The sequence below is a fragment of the Cheilinus undulatus genome, linkage group 7, assembly GCF_018320785.1.
Source record: "Cheilinus undulatus linkage group 7, ASM1832078v1, whole genome shotgun sequence".
NCBI classification, from domain to species: domain Eukaryota; kingdom Metazoa; phylum Chordata; class Actinopteri; order Labriformes; family Labridae; genus Cheilinus; species Cheilinus undulatus.
In genome coordinates this window covers 7,077,339-7,092,498 of record NC_054871.1, presented here as the reverse complement: position 1 = coordinate 7,092,498, position 15,160 = coordinate 7,077,339, and the positions used below count along the sequence as shown (strand labels likewise).

The 15,160-nt window shown below is 38.9% G+C and overlaps 1 protein-coding gene across 4 annotated transcripts; it reads left to right on the top strand.

The window, feature by feature from the left end:
* Positions 1-862: 862 nt before the first annotated feature.
* On the top strand, positions 863-15,104 carry LOC121511945 (complement factor H-like). 4 transcript variants are annotated; one of them, XM_041790821.1, is made up of 12 exons: positions 863-1,625; positions 2,323-2,505; positions 2,610-2,801; positions 3,823-3,996; positions 5,317-5,487; positions 5,805-5,972; positions 8,145-8,327; positions 8,436-8,627; positions 10,648-10,818; positions 12,686-12,859; positions 13,209-13,376; positions 14,856-15,104. In XM_041790821.1, the coding sequence occupies exons 1-12, from the start codon at positions 1,556-1,558 to the stop codon at positions 14,882-14,884; spliced, it is 1,875 nt and encodes a 624-aa protein (XP_041646755.1). In that variant the 5' UTR covers positions 863-1,555; the 3' UTR covers positions 14,885-15,104. The 4 variants fall into 4 exon arrangements, with proteins under 4 accessions (XP_041646755.1, XP_041646757.1, XP_041646758.1 ...); XM_041790823.1 differs by lacking the exons at positions 13,209-13,376; positions 14,856-15,104 and adding an exon at positions 10,963-10,996 and having other exon boundaries at positions 12,686-12,853; XM_041790824.1 differs by lacking the exons at positions 12,686-12,859; positions 13,209-13,376; positions 14,856-15,104 and adding an exon at positions 11,034-11,614.
* Positions 15,105-15,160: the final 56 nt, after the last annotated feature.

The window sequence follows — 15,160 nt, the reverse complement described above, 5'->3', positions numbered from 1 at the left end:
TCAGATTAGGAGAAAAGTTTCTGCTGTTCTGGACGTTCACAGTCACAGTTCCTCTCCCTGAAGAGACATTGGCATACAAATATCTTAATGAGCTCATTTCTCTGAAATTTTAGCGTTTCATTCACAGCATGTAACAACACAGAGAACGCACCGAGTGGTGAATGCGAATTTTGTAGTCCATCAGCATTAAATTGTAGTTTTAAAACACGTCACGTCCCTAACATCCGCCTAGGGAAAGTGCAGTCGGATTCCTTAATCACCACATTTCTCCTTTCCTATCCTCTTACTCCCACCTTTCCTTGACCCTGTGATGTTTTTCATTGAGGTTAAGGGAAAGTGAATAGGAAAGGACTTAGAGGTAATTTTTTTGGATTTTTTTTTTAACAGACCCCATGTCTTGCCTCAGACTCCAGAGCATTTTTATTAGTTTTGTAAGCGCACTATACAGTTTTAGTTAGTTTCGGGGTTTTTTTGGTAAAGCGTACTTTTTATTTAGTTTCAGTTAACTAAAAAGATTTTTGAATTTTAGTTTAAATTAGTTTTAGTTAGCTATAACAACCTTGGTTTGAGCAATACACTGACTTGAACTTAACTTCTCTTCTAAAGAGTGGGGGTAGAAATAATGTGAGGCCTCATTGACTAATGGCGGAAAATCCTGCAATGCCTAATAGCTACAGTTTATGTAGTAAAAAATTATTTGTTTCCCAGATGTTTAGCCTTTACAAGGACACCAACAAGCATATATGTACAGTGTAGAACACTGACATTCAGGGGAAGGGGGATGATCACACAGTCAATACTTTACTTTATTTGTAAGGACCTGCGCCGTCTTACTGTTGTTAACAATGACGGCTTCCGTAATACGGTAAAAAACTTGCTTAAAGCTGGACATTAGGGTCATCTTATCTACCTCCACAAACACCTTGTCATTACGTAAAGACATACAAGCCCATGTACCTGATGATTTTTATGTATAACTTAAAATTATTAAAAAATTCCAAAAAATGTATCACCATATATCAATATTGGCACCTGTGTATCGCGATGTTTTTTGTATCGTCAAATTCATGCCAATGCACAGCCCTACTCCCTTCTGGTCTCGGCATGAGTTTTGTCCAACAACAAGGTCCACCAGTCATAAACTACAACAGCGCCTTACTGCCAAGCCCAAGTTACTTTCCAGAGCTGCCCATGCTTACTACCTCATTTTGTCTTCTTGCTCTGATTGGCCGTTGAATGTTGCAGACAGATCTTTTTGTCCAATCACCTTCTGAGAATTTTTTGAAACATCCTGCCCATCCCAAACACTTTGTATGAGAAGTTTTCCAGATGAATTGTATCCATGTGGATATATGAGACCGTCCATCTGGCATGTCAGGTTAGCTTCTTTGCTCTGTTCCCAGTGAATCCAAAAGTCATGGAGGCTGAAGCAGGCCTGTGTAAATGATTAACTAATCTGTTTTTGGCCTGTGAAGTCCTCATCTCTTCCTGGGTATAGCAGTGTTTCAAACACCAGTTCTTCTTCTGTGTGGCTGTCCGGGGCTACAAAGATAAAATGCACATCATAATAAGGAGCTGTGTCCTGTTTCTATGGATTAAGGCACTGACATTCGTGAAAAGTCAAGGTAAGATCAAGTATGTTGCTTTTAATATCACTATTGAACAGAGGAGAGGCCACCAAACCAGAACATGAGCCCTGAAAGCAAACATCTTTGGCCAGATCTGCTTTGGTTATCATGTCTTGACTAAAAGAGGGGGCTTGAAAAGTTAATGGAATAAAGAATTAATGTTTAATGTTTTCAGTCAAACAGTGCCATTAGTCCTCTGTCAGAGGTAAGAATAATTTTGTGAGGAAAAAGTAAGCTAAATTTAGCATACATATAATGCCTTACAGCGCATTTTAACTTCCCTATTACACAGAATATGAAAACCTTAATTTTTTAAAATATTTTTATGGGTTTTTCTGCCTGATTGCTGACATGCACATACTTAAAAATTATCTAGTGAATAAGGGGAAAATTTGTTAAATTAGGCCAGGCCAAATAAGAGGGGTGTTTTTGCCAATTTAGAGGCGTGCCATGAGGTTATGTTTTGGGCCAACCGTTATTACAAAGAAATAATTTCTCCTAAAACTTTTATGTTGTTTGTCAATAGATGTACAGTGGATGTCATAGGTAACACTATAGGTAGTAGGTTCTGAAATTATTTATCTTTGCCACATCACAAAGATGTGAAATGTAAACTTTTGTAGCCACTGTAATGTTTCTTGCCATTCCATGGAAAAATGTCAACTCATCTTCATGCTTGTGTATTCCTCCACAGAGATCAAATGTTCAGTACCAGAAATTGAACATGGTAATGTAACTGGAGAAATCCGGGACTATAAAGAAGATGAAATCCTTCATTTTGAATGTGATGGGAGATACAAAAAGCAGGCTGACAGACCGTCTAAGTGTATAAAGACAGGAACTTCAGCAGAGTTCAGTCCTGCACCAGTGTGTGAGCGTAAGTAAAGATTCAGATGTGAAATTTGTATCACACTGAAGGGTTGTCATGGTATTACCTAATGACTAACTGATTAAAAAATATTTTTCTCCCAACAAATGCAGCAACAAAGTGTAAGCTGTCACTGAGCCATCTCACAGGAACCACATATGACACTACCAAAAAAATATTTTTACCTGACGAGACAGTTGGAGTCACGTGTAATGATACATACTGGATTTCTACACCTCAGACCACTTCAATAGTATCTACATGCACTGAGAGTGGAGAATGGGATATCCTGCCTGTGTGCCAAGGTATAAAACTACACACCAACATATTTGTACAAGCATGCAGTTAGAAAAGTCAAGATAATATTAGGGTATGACTAAACTGGAATTTTAATGGATTTCAGCATGTTAATGCAGTATATATAGTGTCTGATGTTTGGGCATTACCTGAGTGGTCATAATTATGAGTCAAATCAAATGGACTATGACAAATGTCAAACTGCCACAAGACATCTCAAGCAAAAACATCTAGCAGCTAATGGAAATTAATTCCTTTAATTCCTCCGATCCATATCTGTTGACTCAGATTAGTAAGAACCAGTTATTTCAGCTCCCACACAGCTCTTCATCTGGTCGACTACCAGTTTAGATTTTAATAAATTAATCAGATGCAGGAATCTTTTGACCCATGATTGATGTATGATGTATGATTTACCCTTTAATTTATTTTATAAATCAATCATAGTCAAAATACTAGCCTAATCATGCCTGGTGCCAAACCCCCCTTTAGTCTGGTGACGCCCATTCAAAGAGTAGCCTCTTAAAGTCAACTCATCCACGAGTGTCACATCATCACTGCAATCTATACTGCCTCAAATATTTCCCTCTAGTGCTTTTATCATAAACCTAGAGACAGATCCACTAAGATTTTTTACACGGCACCAATAGCACCAACTCTACAAGATTTGCACCCACTTATAAGTTCTCTTTGCCAAGAATCTATTTAATTTGTACTGATGAGACGCAGTACCTAAAATGCCAGGTTTTGCCAGCCCAGCTCACTCAGCGCTTGTTTTGCCACAGGTCAATTGATGCATCAGTGGCTGTGCACTAAGATCACAATACCACACTGGCAGAGTGTAGCAGAATAAAGACGAGCACAATTTTCCAAAACCAGTTTCACATCCAACTACTCAGGTGCATGTAAATGTTTAGACGGTGAACAAACTGAGAGAGATGTTTGCTGCTGTGTGTGTTAGCCATTAAACAGTTAATCTTAGTAACTCATCATGATTTGCAAAGATACACATGTCTTGTCTTGTTCTAGAGGCGACATGCAGTGTTGAAGGAGACATGCTTGTGTATCACTGGAGCACCGACTGGACAAAAGTCATAAGACTGGGTGACACAGTAGGTTATCAGTGTAGGAGAGGATACAGGTCGACATTTGCCAAGGCCAGATGCACCAGAGATGGATGGTCTCCAAATCCCCTTTGCAAAGGTATTGTGACGTAGATTCTAAGTTTGAAGAAAATTAAAATGAATTTATATATGATTTTAGTTTTACAATGACATTTAAGTCTCTTTCTGCAGCCACAGTGATAAGTTTGCCTCAGCTCTTTAATGTCTTATTTCACTTTAAACAGCTCTGGGACAGCTCTGTGGATGAGTCAGAACTCATTATCAAGTATTTACCTTGTTGCTGTCCTCTTCTTTCCCTTTCAATCCATGACAAGTTCCTTTCTCAGGGCCTTAGCAGCTACCTAGGGTTGGCCAGTACCCTATTGTTTCTGTAATTTTTCTATCAGAAGAATCACTAGTTTGGGGGCTTTAACATGCTCAGAGTTAGAGCAGTTAGACTGCATAAAATACTTCAGCATTGCTCACACTCACCTCAGCTGTGTAAGTGGAAAAGAAGCAAATTTCAATGTAATTTTAACACGATTCAGGTGAACAAAGTCAGCTCAAATCACATAATGATATAAATTTGTTAAAAGTCAGTGGTCAGTGGTTAATTGCTCATTGTCTGCATCTCCCTCCTCTTTTCCTGAATGTCCCTCTTCTCTCTTTCTGCACATCCTTCCTCTTTGTCTGCATTTCCTTCCTCTCTCTTACTGTATCTTTCTTTTCTCTCTATTGATGTTTCCCTCCTTTTTCTCTGTTTTTCCCTCTTCTTTTTCTTTTGCATCTTCCTCTTCTTCCTTTCAGCACCTCTCTTTCTTCTTTTTCTGTATCTCCTTTCTCTTTATATGCCTTTCTTTCTTTCTACCCTTCCTCCTTTCTTTGCCTGCATCTAACTCTTCTCTTTTTCTGCCCCTCCCTCCTCTCTTTGTCTTCATTCCTCCCTTTTCTTTTTCTACATTTCCCTCTTTTCTCTTTGTGCATCCTCTTCTTTCTGTCCATGTCTCCCTCTCCTCTCCTCTCTGTCTCCCTCTTTTTTATGAATTTCTCTCTGCACATCCTTTCCCTTTGTCTGCATGTCCCTCTGTTCTGTCTCTGAACTTCCCCTTGCCTTTGTCTGCATTTCTCTTGTCTTTCTATCTGAATACCTCTCATCTCAATTTCTTCATTTTCCTTTTTCCCTTTACAACACCAACACTGCTTGAGATTGCTGTTAATCGTTGCTCTCTTGTGCAATATGTCTATATCTATTTGTGATTTCAGTCTTTTATGTGTTTCTTGCCCTAATATGAAGGTGTAAAGTGGGCTATCTAAAGTACATGGCACAAAGTGATATTTAACACCAGATGTATAATGGGCTCTATAAAAAGTGAGAAGTGAGCTTGCACAGAAAGGTTTTTAACTGCATTTTCTTTTCCAGTGCATACATGCAACAGATTTGAGGTCCAGCATGCAGATATTGTCGATAACAACAAGCAGACATATAAATATGGCGAAATAGTCAGGTACTCATGCCAGGAGGGCTATGATGGAGTATTTACTCTGACCTGTAAGGAAAATAACCGTTGGTCTGGGGATCCAGGATGCAGAGGTAAGACAGAACAGAGCAAGTTCATTGTTGATTTCTTTAAGAGAATACTGCTTGGCAAAGCTGTTACATTTTATAACTTCAAGTCAATTCCTCAATGTTTATTTCATTTAGTTAACAAACAGAAAAGTTCTTATCTAAATATGACTGTGCTTTATATGCTCCACATTGTTAAATTGTGTTAAACTGTTGATTTCTTTGATGAAATAATGGCTTGACTCCAGTGTCAGAAAATGTTTTATTCTGATAAATGAAAGAATGTAGTGAGACAATGTGGAAGTCATGTGACTAACTTAACCATCTCACTGAATCTGTTTCAGAGAAAGGTTGCACAGAAATTGACATCCCTCATGCACTGATTCGCGCCAATGACAGAAGGATCTACAAGCATAATGAGCAGGTGGGGTATACATGTGAGAATGATCCGAACAGATCTTTCCGTGTTACCTGTAATAAAGGTAACTGGACTGGGATTCAGACCTGTCAAGGTAAGAACCAACAACTACAATACTAGGATACTGTTATAGTGTGACTGAAGTTTCATTGTGAGTCATTTCAAGGTGTTCTAGGTTAGACTCTCAAAACCAGAGTGGTTCTATGTGACTGTGGTCGTTTTATCTCTTCTAACAACTAATGGGTCTCATATTATCTTCTGAGCAACTGTGGCTCTGTTGGTAGTTGGTTGTCTCGCAATCGGGAGGTTGTGGCTACGATCCCCAACTCCTGCAGTCACATGCTGATGTGTCCTTGGGCAAGACACTTGACCCCATTTTGCTCCCACTAAGGTGTGTAAATGGTATGGATGCATTTGAATGCTATGACCAATTCTCCATAGCAGCCTCTGCAATCAGTGTGTGAATGAGGAGTGAATGGTGTGAAAGGGTATTAATGGGTAGGTGTGACCTGTGGTGTAAAAGTGCTTTGAGTAGTCAGATGACTAGAGAAGTGCTTTACAAGCTCACGTCCATTTCAGAAATACCATTCTTACTTCTCTCACTTTTAAAATAACCCCAGTATGAGCTCTTGCACCCTCTGCTCCTCACTAAAACTGAATTTTTATGGGTTGTCCTGTCTGATTGTTGACATGCACTGACTTAAAAAATGACCTAGCTGTAGTGAATAAGAGAAAATGTGTTAAATTAGGCCATGCCAAATATGAGTTTTTTGCCAATTTAGAGGCGTGCCACAAGGTTCTGTTTTAGGGCCCCATGCTTTCCAGTATACAGTGCTGTGCAGAACTTTTTGTGTTTGGACTAAAAATTGAGGCTGAGGTAGGGCGCAAATGTGGAGAGTCAGCCAAAGTGAGGGCACCATCAAGCAAGAAGGAGATGGATATAGACAACACCGATCACACAAAGCTTTACAACCAATTACTAAAATGGTTCTATGGTAAATCAATCTGTAATGCTGTCCAACTCATTTTAGTCATATGTACAAATAGTTGCTATAAGTTCACAAAACCTGTTATTATGATAATCCATTCCATCCAAAATCCTAAAGCATACATCCAAATGTACAAAAGAATGGTTCCGCCACAGGTTCAGCCCTGATTCCTTGAAAATCTATGCAGGGACCTGAGGTAAACACAGAAAGTGGCCTGGTAATTTGACTTATTTTAGGTGTTTTGAAAGTAAAAATAAGTCAATTTTGCCATGTAAAAATAGGTTCTGCTGAAAGACTTCTACCTAAAAAGACTGAATGTTGAAAGGAAATCAAAAGACCATGAGGTCGACAGAACTGCCTGCAGAGCTCAGAGATAGAATCCTCAAACGGACGCAGTTTGGCGCAACTGGGACTCTTCCAAGAGCAGGTCACTGGCTGAAACTGAGCAGGGTAGAGGGGCTTTAATAAGAGAGGTGGCCTCAAGTCTAAAGGTTAAGTCAGGAGGAAACCATGCACTGTGCATCACCTGCCCAATACCATCCCAACAGGGAAGCATGGTGGTGGAAGCATCATGCTGTTGCGGAGAGGGAAAGCTGAACGGAGCAAAGTACAGAAATGTCCTCAATGAAAACCAGTACCACAGCGCTCAGGATTTCAGACTTGGCCAAACATCTTCCAACATAACTTAAATCCTATCAAACATCTCTGGAAAGACCTGGAAATGGCCGTTCACTGCCGGTCCCAATCCAGCCTGACTTGCAAAGAACAATGGCAGGTGTGCAAATCTTACTGTCATATGGAAAAAGGCTCAAGGCTGTAACTGTTGCCAAAGCTTCTTCTGAGTAAAGGCAGAAGATTTCTTTATAACCTTCCCCAGATCTGTGCCTTGCACCAATCCTGTCTCTGAGCTCTGCAGGCAGTTCCTTTGACCTCATGGCTTGGTTTTTTGCTCTGATATAAGTTGTCAGCTGTGAGGCCTTCTATAGAGAGGTGTGACCCTTTCCAAATCATGTCCACTCAAGGTGTAGAAACATCTAAACAACAATTGAGAGAAATGAGAGAACGGGCTGAGCTAAATTTCAGGTGTTTGTGCAAAGGGTCTGAAGACTTGTATCAATGTGATATTTCAGATTTTTTTTCATCAAATCTGAAAAATTCTTAAATTCTGTTTTAACTTGTCATGCTGTTTATTTACACACAATTAGATGGTTAAAACTTTCCTTTAGTCCCTTTTTAAGGAAAAGATGTCATTTTTAAGCTCGTGTTTTTCTCCATAGAGATCAAATGTTCAGTACCAGAGATTGAACATAGTAATGTAACTGGAGACATCCTGGACTATAAGAAAGATGAAATCCTTTATTTTGAATGCGATAGGAGGTACAAAAAGCAGACTGACAGACCCTCTAAATGTGTAAAGATAGGAGCTACACCAGAGTTCAGTCCTACACCAGTGTGTGAGCGTAAGTGAAGACTTATATCAGATGTGTCACTTGTATCATACTGAAGAGTTATCATGGTATTATCCTAATGGCTGACTGATTAAAAAATATTTTTCCCAACAAATGCAGCAACAACATGTACACTGTCACTGAGTGGTGTCACAGGAACCAGATACAACACTACCCAAAATATATTTTTTCCTGACGAGACAGTTGGAGTCACGTGTAGTGAATGGCACTGGATTTCTACACCTCAGACCACTTCAATAGTATCTACATGCACTGAGAGTGGAGAATGGGATATCCTGCCTGTGTGCCAAGGTATAAAACTACACACCAACATATGTGTACATGCATGCAGTTAGAAAAGTCAAGATAATATGAGGGTATGACTGAACTGGAATTTTAATGGATTTCAGCATTTTAAGACACACTATATGTGCCAAAAGTATACACTCACCCATCCAAATAATTGAAATCAGGTGTTCCAATCACTTCCATGGCCACAGGTGTATAAAATCAAGCACCCAGGCATGCAGACTGTTTCTACAAACATTTGTAAAAAAAAAATGGGTCGCTCTCAGGAGCTCAGTGAATTTCAGCATGGTACTGTGATAGGATGCCACCTGTGCAACAAGTCCAGTGGTGAAATTTCCTCACTCCTAAATATTCCACTGTCAACTGTCAGTGGTATTAAAACAAAATGGAAGCAATTTGGAACTACAGCAACTCAGCCACGAAGTGGTAGGCCACATAAAATGGCGGAGCGGGGTCAGCAGATGCTGAGGCGCATAGTGCACAAAGGTCACCAACTTTCTGCAGAGTCAATCGCTGCAGACCCCCAGACTTCATATGGCCTTCAGATTAGCTCAAGAACAGTGTGAGAGAGCTTCATGGAATGGCTTTCCATGGCCAAGCAGTTGCATCCAAGCCATACATCACCAAGTGCAATGCAAAGCGTCCGATGCAGTGGTGTAAAGCACGCCGCCACTGGACTCTAGAGCAGTGGAGACTTGTGCTCTGGAGTGACGAATAGTGCTTCTCCATCTGGCAATCTGATGGACGAATCCTGTTCCAACATGACTGTGCACCAGTGCACAAAGCAAGGTCCATAAAGACATGGATGAGAGAGTTTGGTGTGGATGAACTTCACTGGCCTCCACAGAGTCCTGACCTCAACCTCATAGAACACCTTTGGAATGAATTAGAGCAGAGACTGAGGGCCAGGCCTTCTCATCCAACATCAGTGTGTGACCTCACAAATGCGTTTCTGGAAGAATGGTCAAAAATTGCCATAAACACACTCCTAAACCTTGTGGAAAGCCTTCCCAGCAGAGTTGAAGCTGTTTTAACTGCAAAGCGTGGACTGACGTCATATTAAACCCTATGGATTAAGAATGGGATATACATATATATAGTATATGCATAGTCTGATGTTTGGGCATGACCTGAGCGGTCACAATTATGAGTAAAATCAAAATGGAATATGACAAATGTCAAAAAAACTTCTCAAGCAATAAACATCTAGCAGCTAATAGAACTGGATATTCCTTTTAGTGATCCTTATCTGTTGACTCAGATTAGTAAGAACCAGTTATTTCAGCTCCCACACAGCTCTTCATCTGGTAAACTACCAGTTTAGCTGTCATCAATCAGCAGATGTAGGAATGTTTTGACCCATGTTTGATGTATGGTGGCTTAAGATAAGTTTAAAGCTCCTTGGATGATTTACCCTTTAATTTATTTTATAAATCATCATTATCAAAATACTAGCCTAATCATGCTTGGTGTCAAACCCCCTTTTAGTCTGGTGATGCCCATTCAAAGAGTAGCCTCTTAAAGTCAACTCATCCACAAGTGTCACATCATCAATGCCAACTATATTGCCTCAAATATTTCCCTCTAGTGCTTTTATCATAAACCTAGAGGCAGATACACTAAGATTTTTTACACAGCACCGATAGCACCAACCCTACAAGATTTGCACCCACTAATAACTCCTCTTTGCCAAGAATCTATTGAATTTGTACTGATGAGATGCAGTACCTAAAATGCCAGGTTTTGCCAGCCCAGCTCACTCAGCACTTGTTTTGCCACAGGTCAATTGATGCATCAGTGGCTGTGCACTAAGATCACAATACCACACTGGCAGAGTGTAGCAGAATAAAGACGAGCACAATTTTCGAAACCAGTTTCACGTCCAACTACTCAGGTGCATGTAAATGTTTAGACGGTGAACAAGCTAAGAGAGATGTTTGCTGCTGTGTGTGTTAGTCATTAAACAGTTAATCTTAGTAACTCATCATGATTTACAAAGATACACGTCTTTTTCTTGTTCTAGAGGCAACATGCAGTGTTGAAGAGCCACTTGTGTATCGTTGGAGCACCTTTTGGAGAGAAGTCATAAGACTGGGTGAAACTATACGTTATTGGTGTCACAGAGGTTACAGGTCAACATCTGCCGAGGCCAGATGCACCAGAGATGGATGGTCTCCAAATCCCCTTTGCAAAGGTATTGTGACGTAGATTCTAAGTTTGATGAAAATTAAAATGAATTTATATATGATTTTAGTTTTACAATGACATTTAAGTCTCTTTCTGCAACTACGGTGATGTAAAATAAGTTTGCCTCTGCTCCTTAATGTCTCCTCCACAGACAGCTCTGTGGACGAGTCAGGACTCATTATCAAGTATTTACCTTGTTGCCGTCTTCTTCTTTCCTTTTAGATCCATGACAAGTTCCTTTCTCAGGGCCCAAGCAGCTACCTAGGGTCGGCCAGTACCCTATTGTTTCTGTAATTTTTCCGTCAGAAGAATCACTAGTTTGGGGGCTTTAACATGCTCAGAGTTAGAGCAGTTAGACTTCATAAAATACTTCAGCTTTGCTCGCACCCACTCAGCTGTATAAGCCTGGAAAGAAGCAAATTTCAATGTAATTTTATCACGATTCAGGTGAACAAAGTCAGCGTAAATAGCATAAGGATATAGATTTATTAAAAGTAGAGCTGTCAAAATTAACGCGTTAATGCAGATTAATCCATCATCATGATTAATCTGATTAAAAATTTTAACGCAGTTAACACATCTACAGCGCAGAATGATTCAACATCCCTGAAATGTCCCTGGCAACGCATTTTGGGCAGTTTGTCCAAGTAGGGTTACCGTCAAGCATGCGCAAATGGACCATTGATCCGGTAGTGACCAACCAACTCAATATGGAAGCCGCTAAACAGCACGTCGGCCCTCTCAATGGAAAATTTGAGTACCAAAAAAAAAAAAAAAAAAAAAAAAAAAAAAAACAAGACAGAACAGTTGACCGACATAAAGTATTATGCACATTCTGCAGGAAGGAGTTTTCTTTTCACCAAAGCAATTCCAGCTTAAAATACCACATAAACGTGAATTTGTAATTGAATAGCCCTGGCATATATATTCCCTTCTTTCTTGAAGCTATTTGCTTATGCAAAATGAAACACAATTTATATAGATTAAAAAATGAATGATATTTAATCATGATTCATCTAAATTCATCTACAACAACCCTGTGATTAATCTGATTAAAAATGTTAATCGTTTGACAGCACTAGTTAAAAGTCAATGGTCAGTGGTGAATTGCTAAATGTCTGCACCTCCCTCCTCTTTTCCTGAATGTCCCTCTTCTCTCTCTCTGCACATCCTTCCTCTTTGTCTGCATTTCCTTCCTCTCTCGTACTGCATCTTTTCCTGCATCTTTCTTTTCTCTTTTTGATGTTTCCCTCCTTTTTTCTGTATTTGTATCTTCTTGTTCTTTTGCATCTTCCTCTTCTTACTTTCAGCACCTCTCTTTCTTCTTTTTCTGTATCTCCTTTCTCTTTATCTGCCTTTCTTTCTATCTACCCTTCCTCCTTTCTTTGTCTGCATCAAACTCTTCTCTTTTTCTGCCCCTCCCTCCTCTCTTTGTCTTCATTCCTCCCTTTTCTTTTTCTACATTTCCCTCTTTTCTCTTTGTGCATCCTCTTCTTTCTGTCCATGTCTCCCTCTCCTCTCCTCTCTGTCTCCCTCTTTTTTCTGAATTTTTCTTTCTGCACATCCTTTCCCTTTGTCTACATGTCCCTCTGTTCTGTCTCTACACTTCCTCTTGCCTTTTTCTGCATTTCTCTTGTCTTTCTATCTGAATACCTCTCATTTCAATTTCTTCATTTCCCTCTGTCCCTTTACAACACCAACACTGCTTGAGATTGCTGTTAACCGTTGCTCTCTTGTACAATATGTCTATATCTATTTGTGATTTCAGTCTTTTATGTGTTTCTTGTGCCCTAATATGATGGTGATTTATAATGGTGAGAATAGTGAGAAGTGAGCTTGCACAGAAAGGTTTTTAACTGCATTTTCTTTTCCAGCTCTTACATGCAACAGATTTGAGGTCCAACATGCAGATATTGTGGCAAACGACAAGCAGATATATAAATATGGCGAAATAGTCAGGTATTCATGCAAGGAGGAGGGCTATGATGGAGTATTTAATCTGACCTGTCAGGAAAATAACCGTTGGTCTGGGAATCCAGTATGCAGAGGTAAGACAGAACAGAACAAGTTCATTGTTGATTTCTTTAAGAGAATACTGCTTGGCAAAGCCGTTACATTTTAAAACTTCAAGTCAATTCCTCAATGTTTATTTCATTTAGTTAAGAAACAGAAAAGTTCTTATCTAAATCTGACTGTGCTTTATATGCTCCATCTGAGTTATCAGTACTCCTGTGATAGTTAAACATTGTTCAGTTGTGTTAAATTGTTGATTTCTTTGATTAGATAACGGTTTGACTCCAGTGTCAGAAAATATTTTATTCTGATAAATGAAAGAATGTAGTGAGACAATGTGGAAGTCATGTGACTAACTTAACCATCTCACTGAATCTGTTTCAGAGAAAGGTTGCACAAGAATTGACATCCCTCATGCATTCATTAGCTACAATAACAGAAGAAACTACAGCCATAATGACCAGGTCGTGTATACGTGTGAGAATGATTGGGACAGATCTTTCCGTGTTTCCTGTAATAAAGGTAACTGGACTGGGATTCAGACCTGTCCAGGTAAGAACCAACAACTACCAAAACTATAAGGCCATTTTGAAAGAAGTAGATGCAATTTCCTGCATTCTGGTGCATTTTGTTTTTCCTTGGAGCCGCCATGGTCTGCAGTTACTGACTACTATTATGTTCTGGTGTAATACACAGACGACTGACACTGACACATTTTTTGACACTTTATTCTCTATTTATTTAATTAAATTTTTATTCTATATTTGCATCTGATTTTTAGAAATCAAACTTGTTTTGGGGCTATGTACCAAGCGCTCACCTGCTCTTTGCAGAAAAAACTGCCTGTCACCTTTCAGCACTCACCTCAGCAACAGAGCTGTCTCCACTGCCCCTGCCTCTGACTCACTCTCAATCTCAATCTCAACCACCTATCAGGAGACATGGAGATGCACTGAGCATTCTTTCATATTGATAATTGAAATAAGCTTAATGTAGATTGTTCATACTAAGATTTCTGTGATGTAGCTCAGTCATGTTATCAGCATATCAAATACACAGGTAGTATAGCAGCCTAAGTATTATGTAGGCTTCATAAAAAATGGGCCACCCCCTTAAAACACAACTGAGCAGTTTGACAGTTCAGAAATTGTCAAATGTGTGTTTAGACCTGGATTCTTTTTGTAATGGACGCTGTCAGAGAGAGAAATAACGTAATGAGAGAGAAAAAAGTGAGTAAAAAAGACCGTAAATATGTTTAGAACTACAACTGAAGTGCCCTCTGTCGATTCTTGCTTTTATAACATCACAATTCCAACCCTCATCCTTTATCTGGGCTTAGGACCGGCAAAAATGACTCAAGAGACACTCTGGCAGTTACTTCAAATTATATTTTTAGTTGTTTTTGTAATTCTGTTTTTCATAAGTTTAGTTTTCTTAACTTAACTTTGGTTTAGTTTTGAAACTTATGGTCCATTTAAGAGCCTACAACAAATCACAGTGAGACATGAACACTTTTAACCATTTGATTCATAATGTTTTTTCTGTTTTTCTTTGGTTCTAAATTAACCAAAAACAGAATAGAAAAAATGTAATTATTAGTAAAAATTTTTTAATGTTACATTTTTGTGAGTTGTTACTTTTAAAATTCTGACTTATTACTAGGTAACTACCACCTTATTCTTGAAATATACTTACCACCTATTATTAAAATACCGGATTATTAGGGGTCTCTAAAATAAATCTATCAATTTTATTGAAAAATTATCATCTAAGTTATCGATGACTAAAATAATCGTTGGTTGCAGCCATACAGGAAAGTTTATCTTGTTTAAAACCTATTTTATGTGTGGTTTAAGACTATAAAGACCCTGTATTGTAAATTTAAAGGACAACATCATCTGCACAGTGATTGTATGACTTTATAGCTGTAATTTTAGTATGCTTTGATATTTCAACAGCAGGAACTGAAGAATACAATTTTTGGTCTTCACAGCTTGCAAACCTTAAAACCAGAACATTTTTTCTTCGCAGCTGACATCGAGGAGTCGTGGTGGCGGTGAAGTTCTTCAGGGTCCAAATGACGACTCAATCAACATATTTTATGCTTTTCTATTTTCCTCTTGCATTGCTTTTGGCTGAAAGAAAACAGCTAAATGCATCATTTTTGCTTTGACTAATATCTTGTGATTGTAAATATGAACATTGCAAACATTGTTTTGACACAAACTTCTTTCTGTGTTTATGCAGTCATCTAAAGTGAAATGCTTTGACATACTGAATGAAAAATTATTCCAGATTATTCATTGTTGTGTTTTTTTCTTATATCTTAGCCCAGA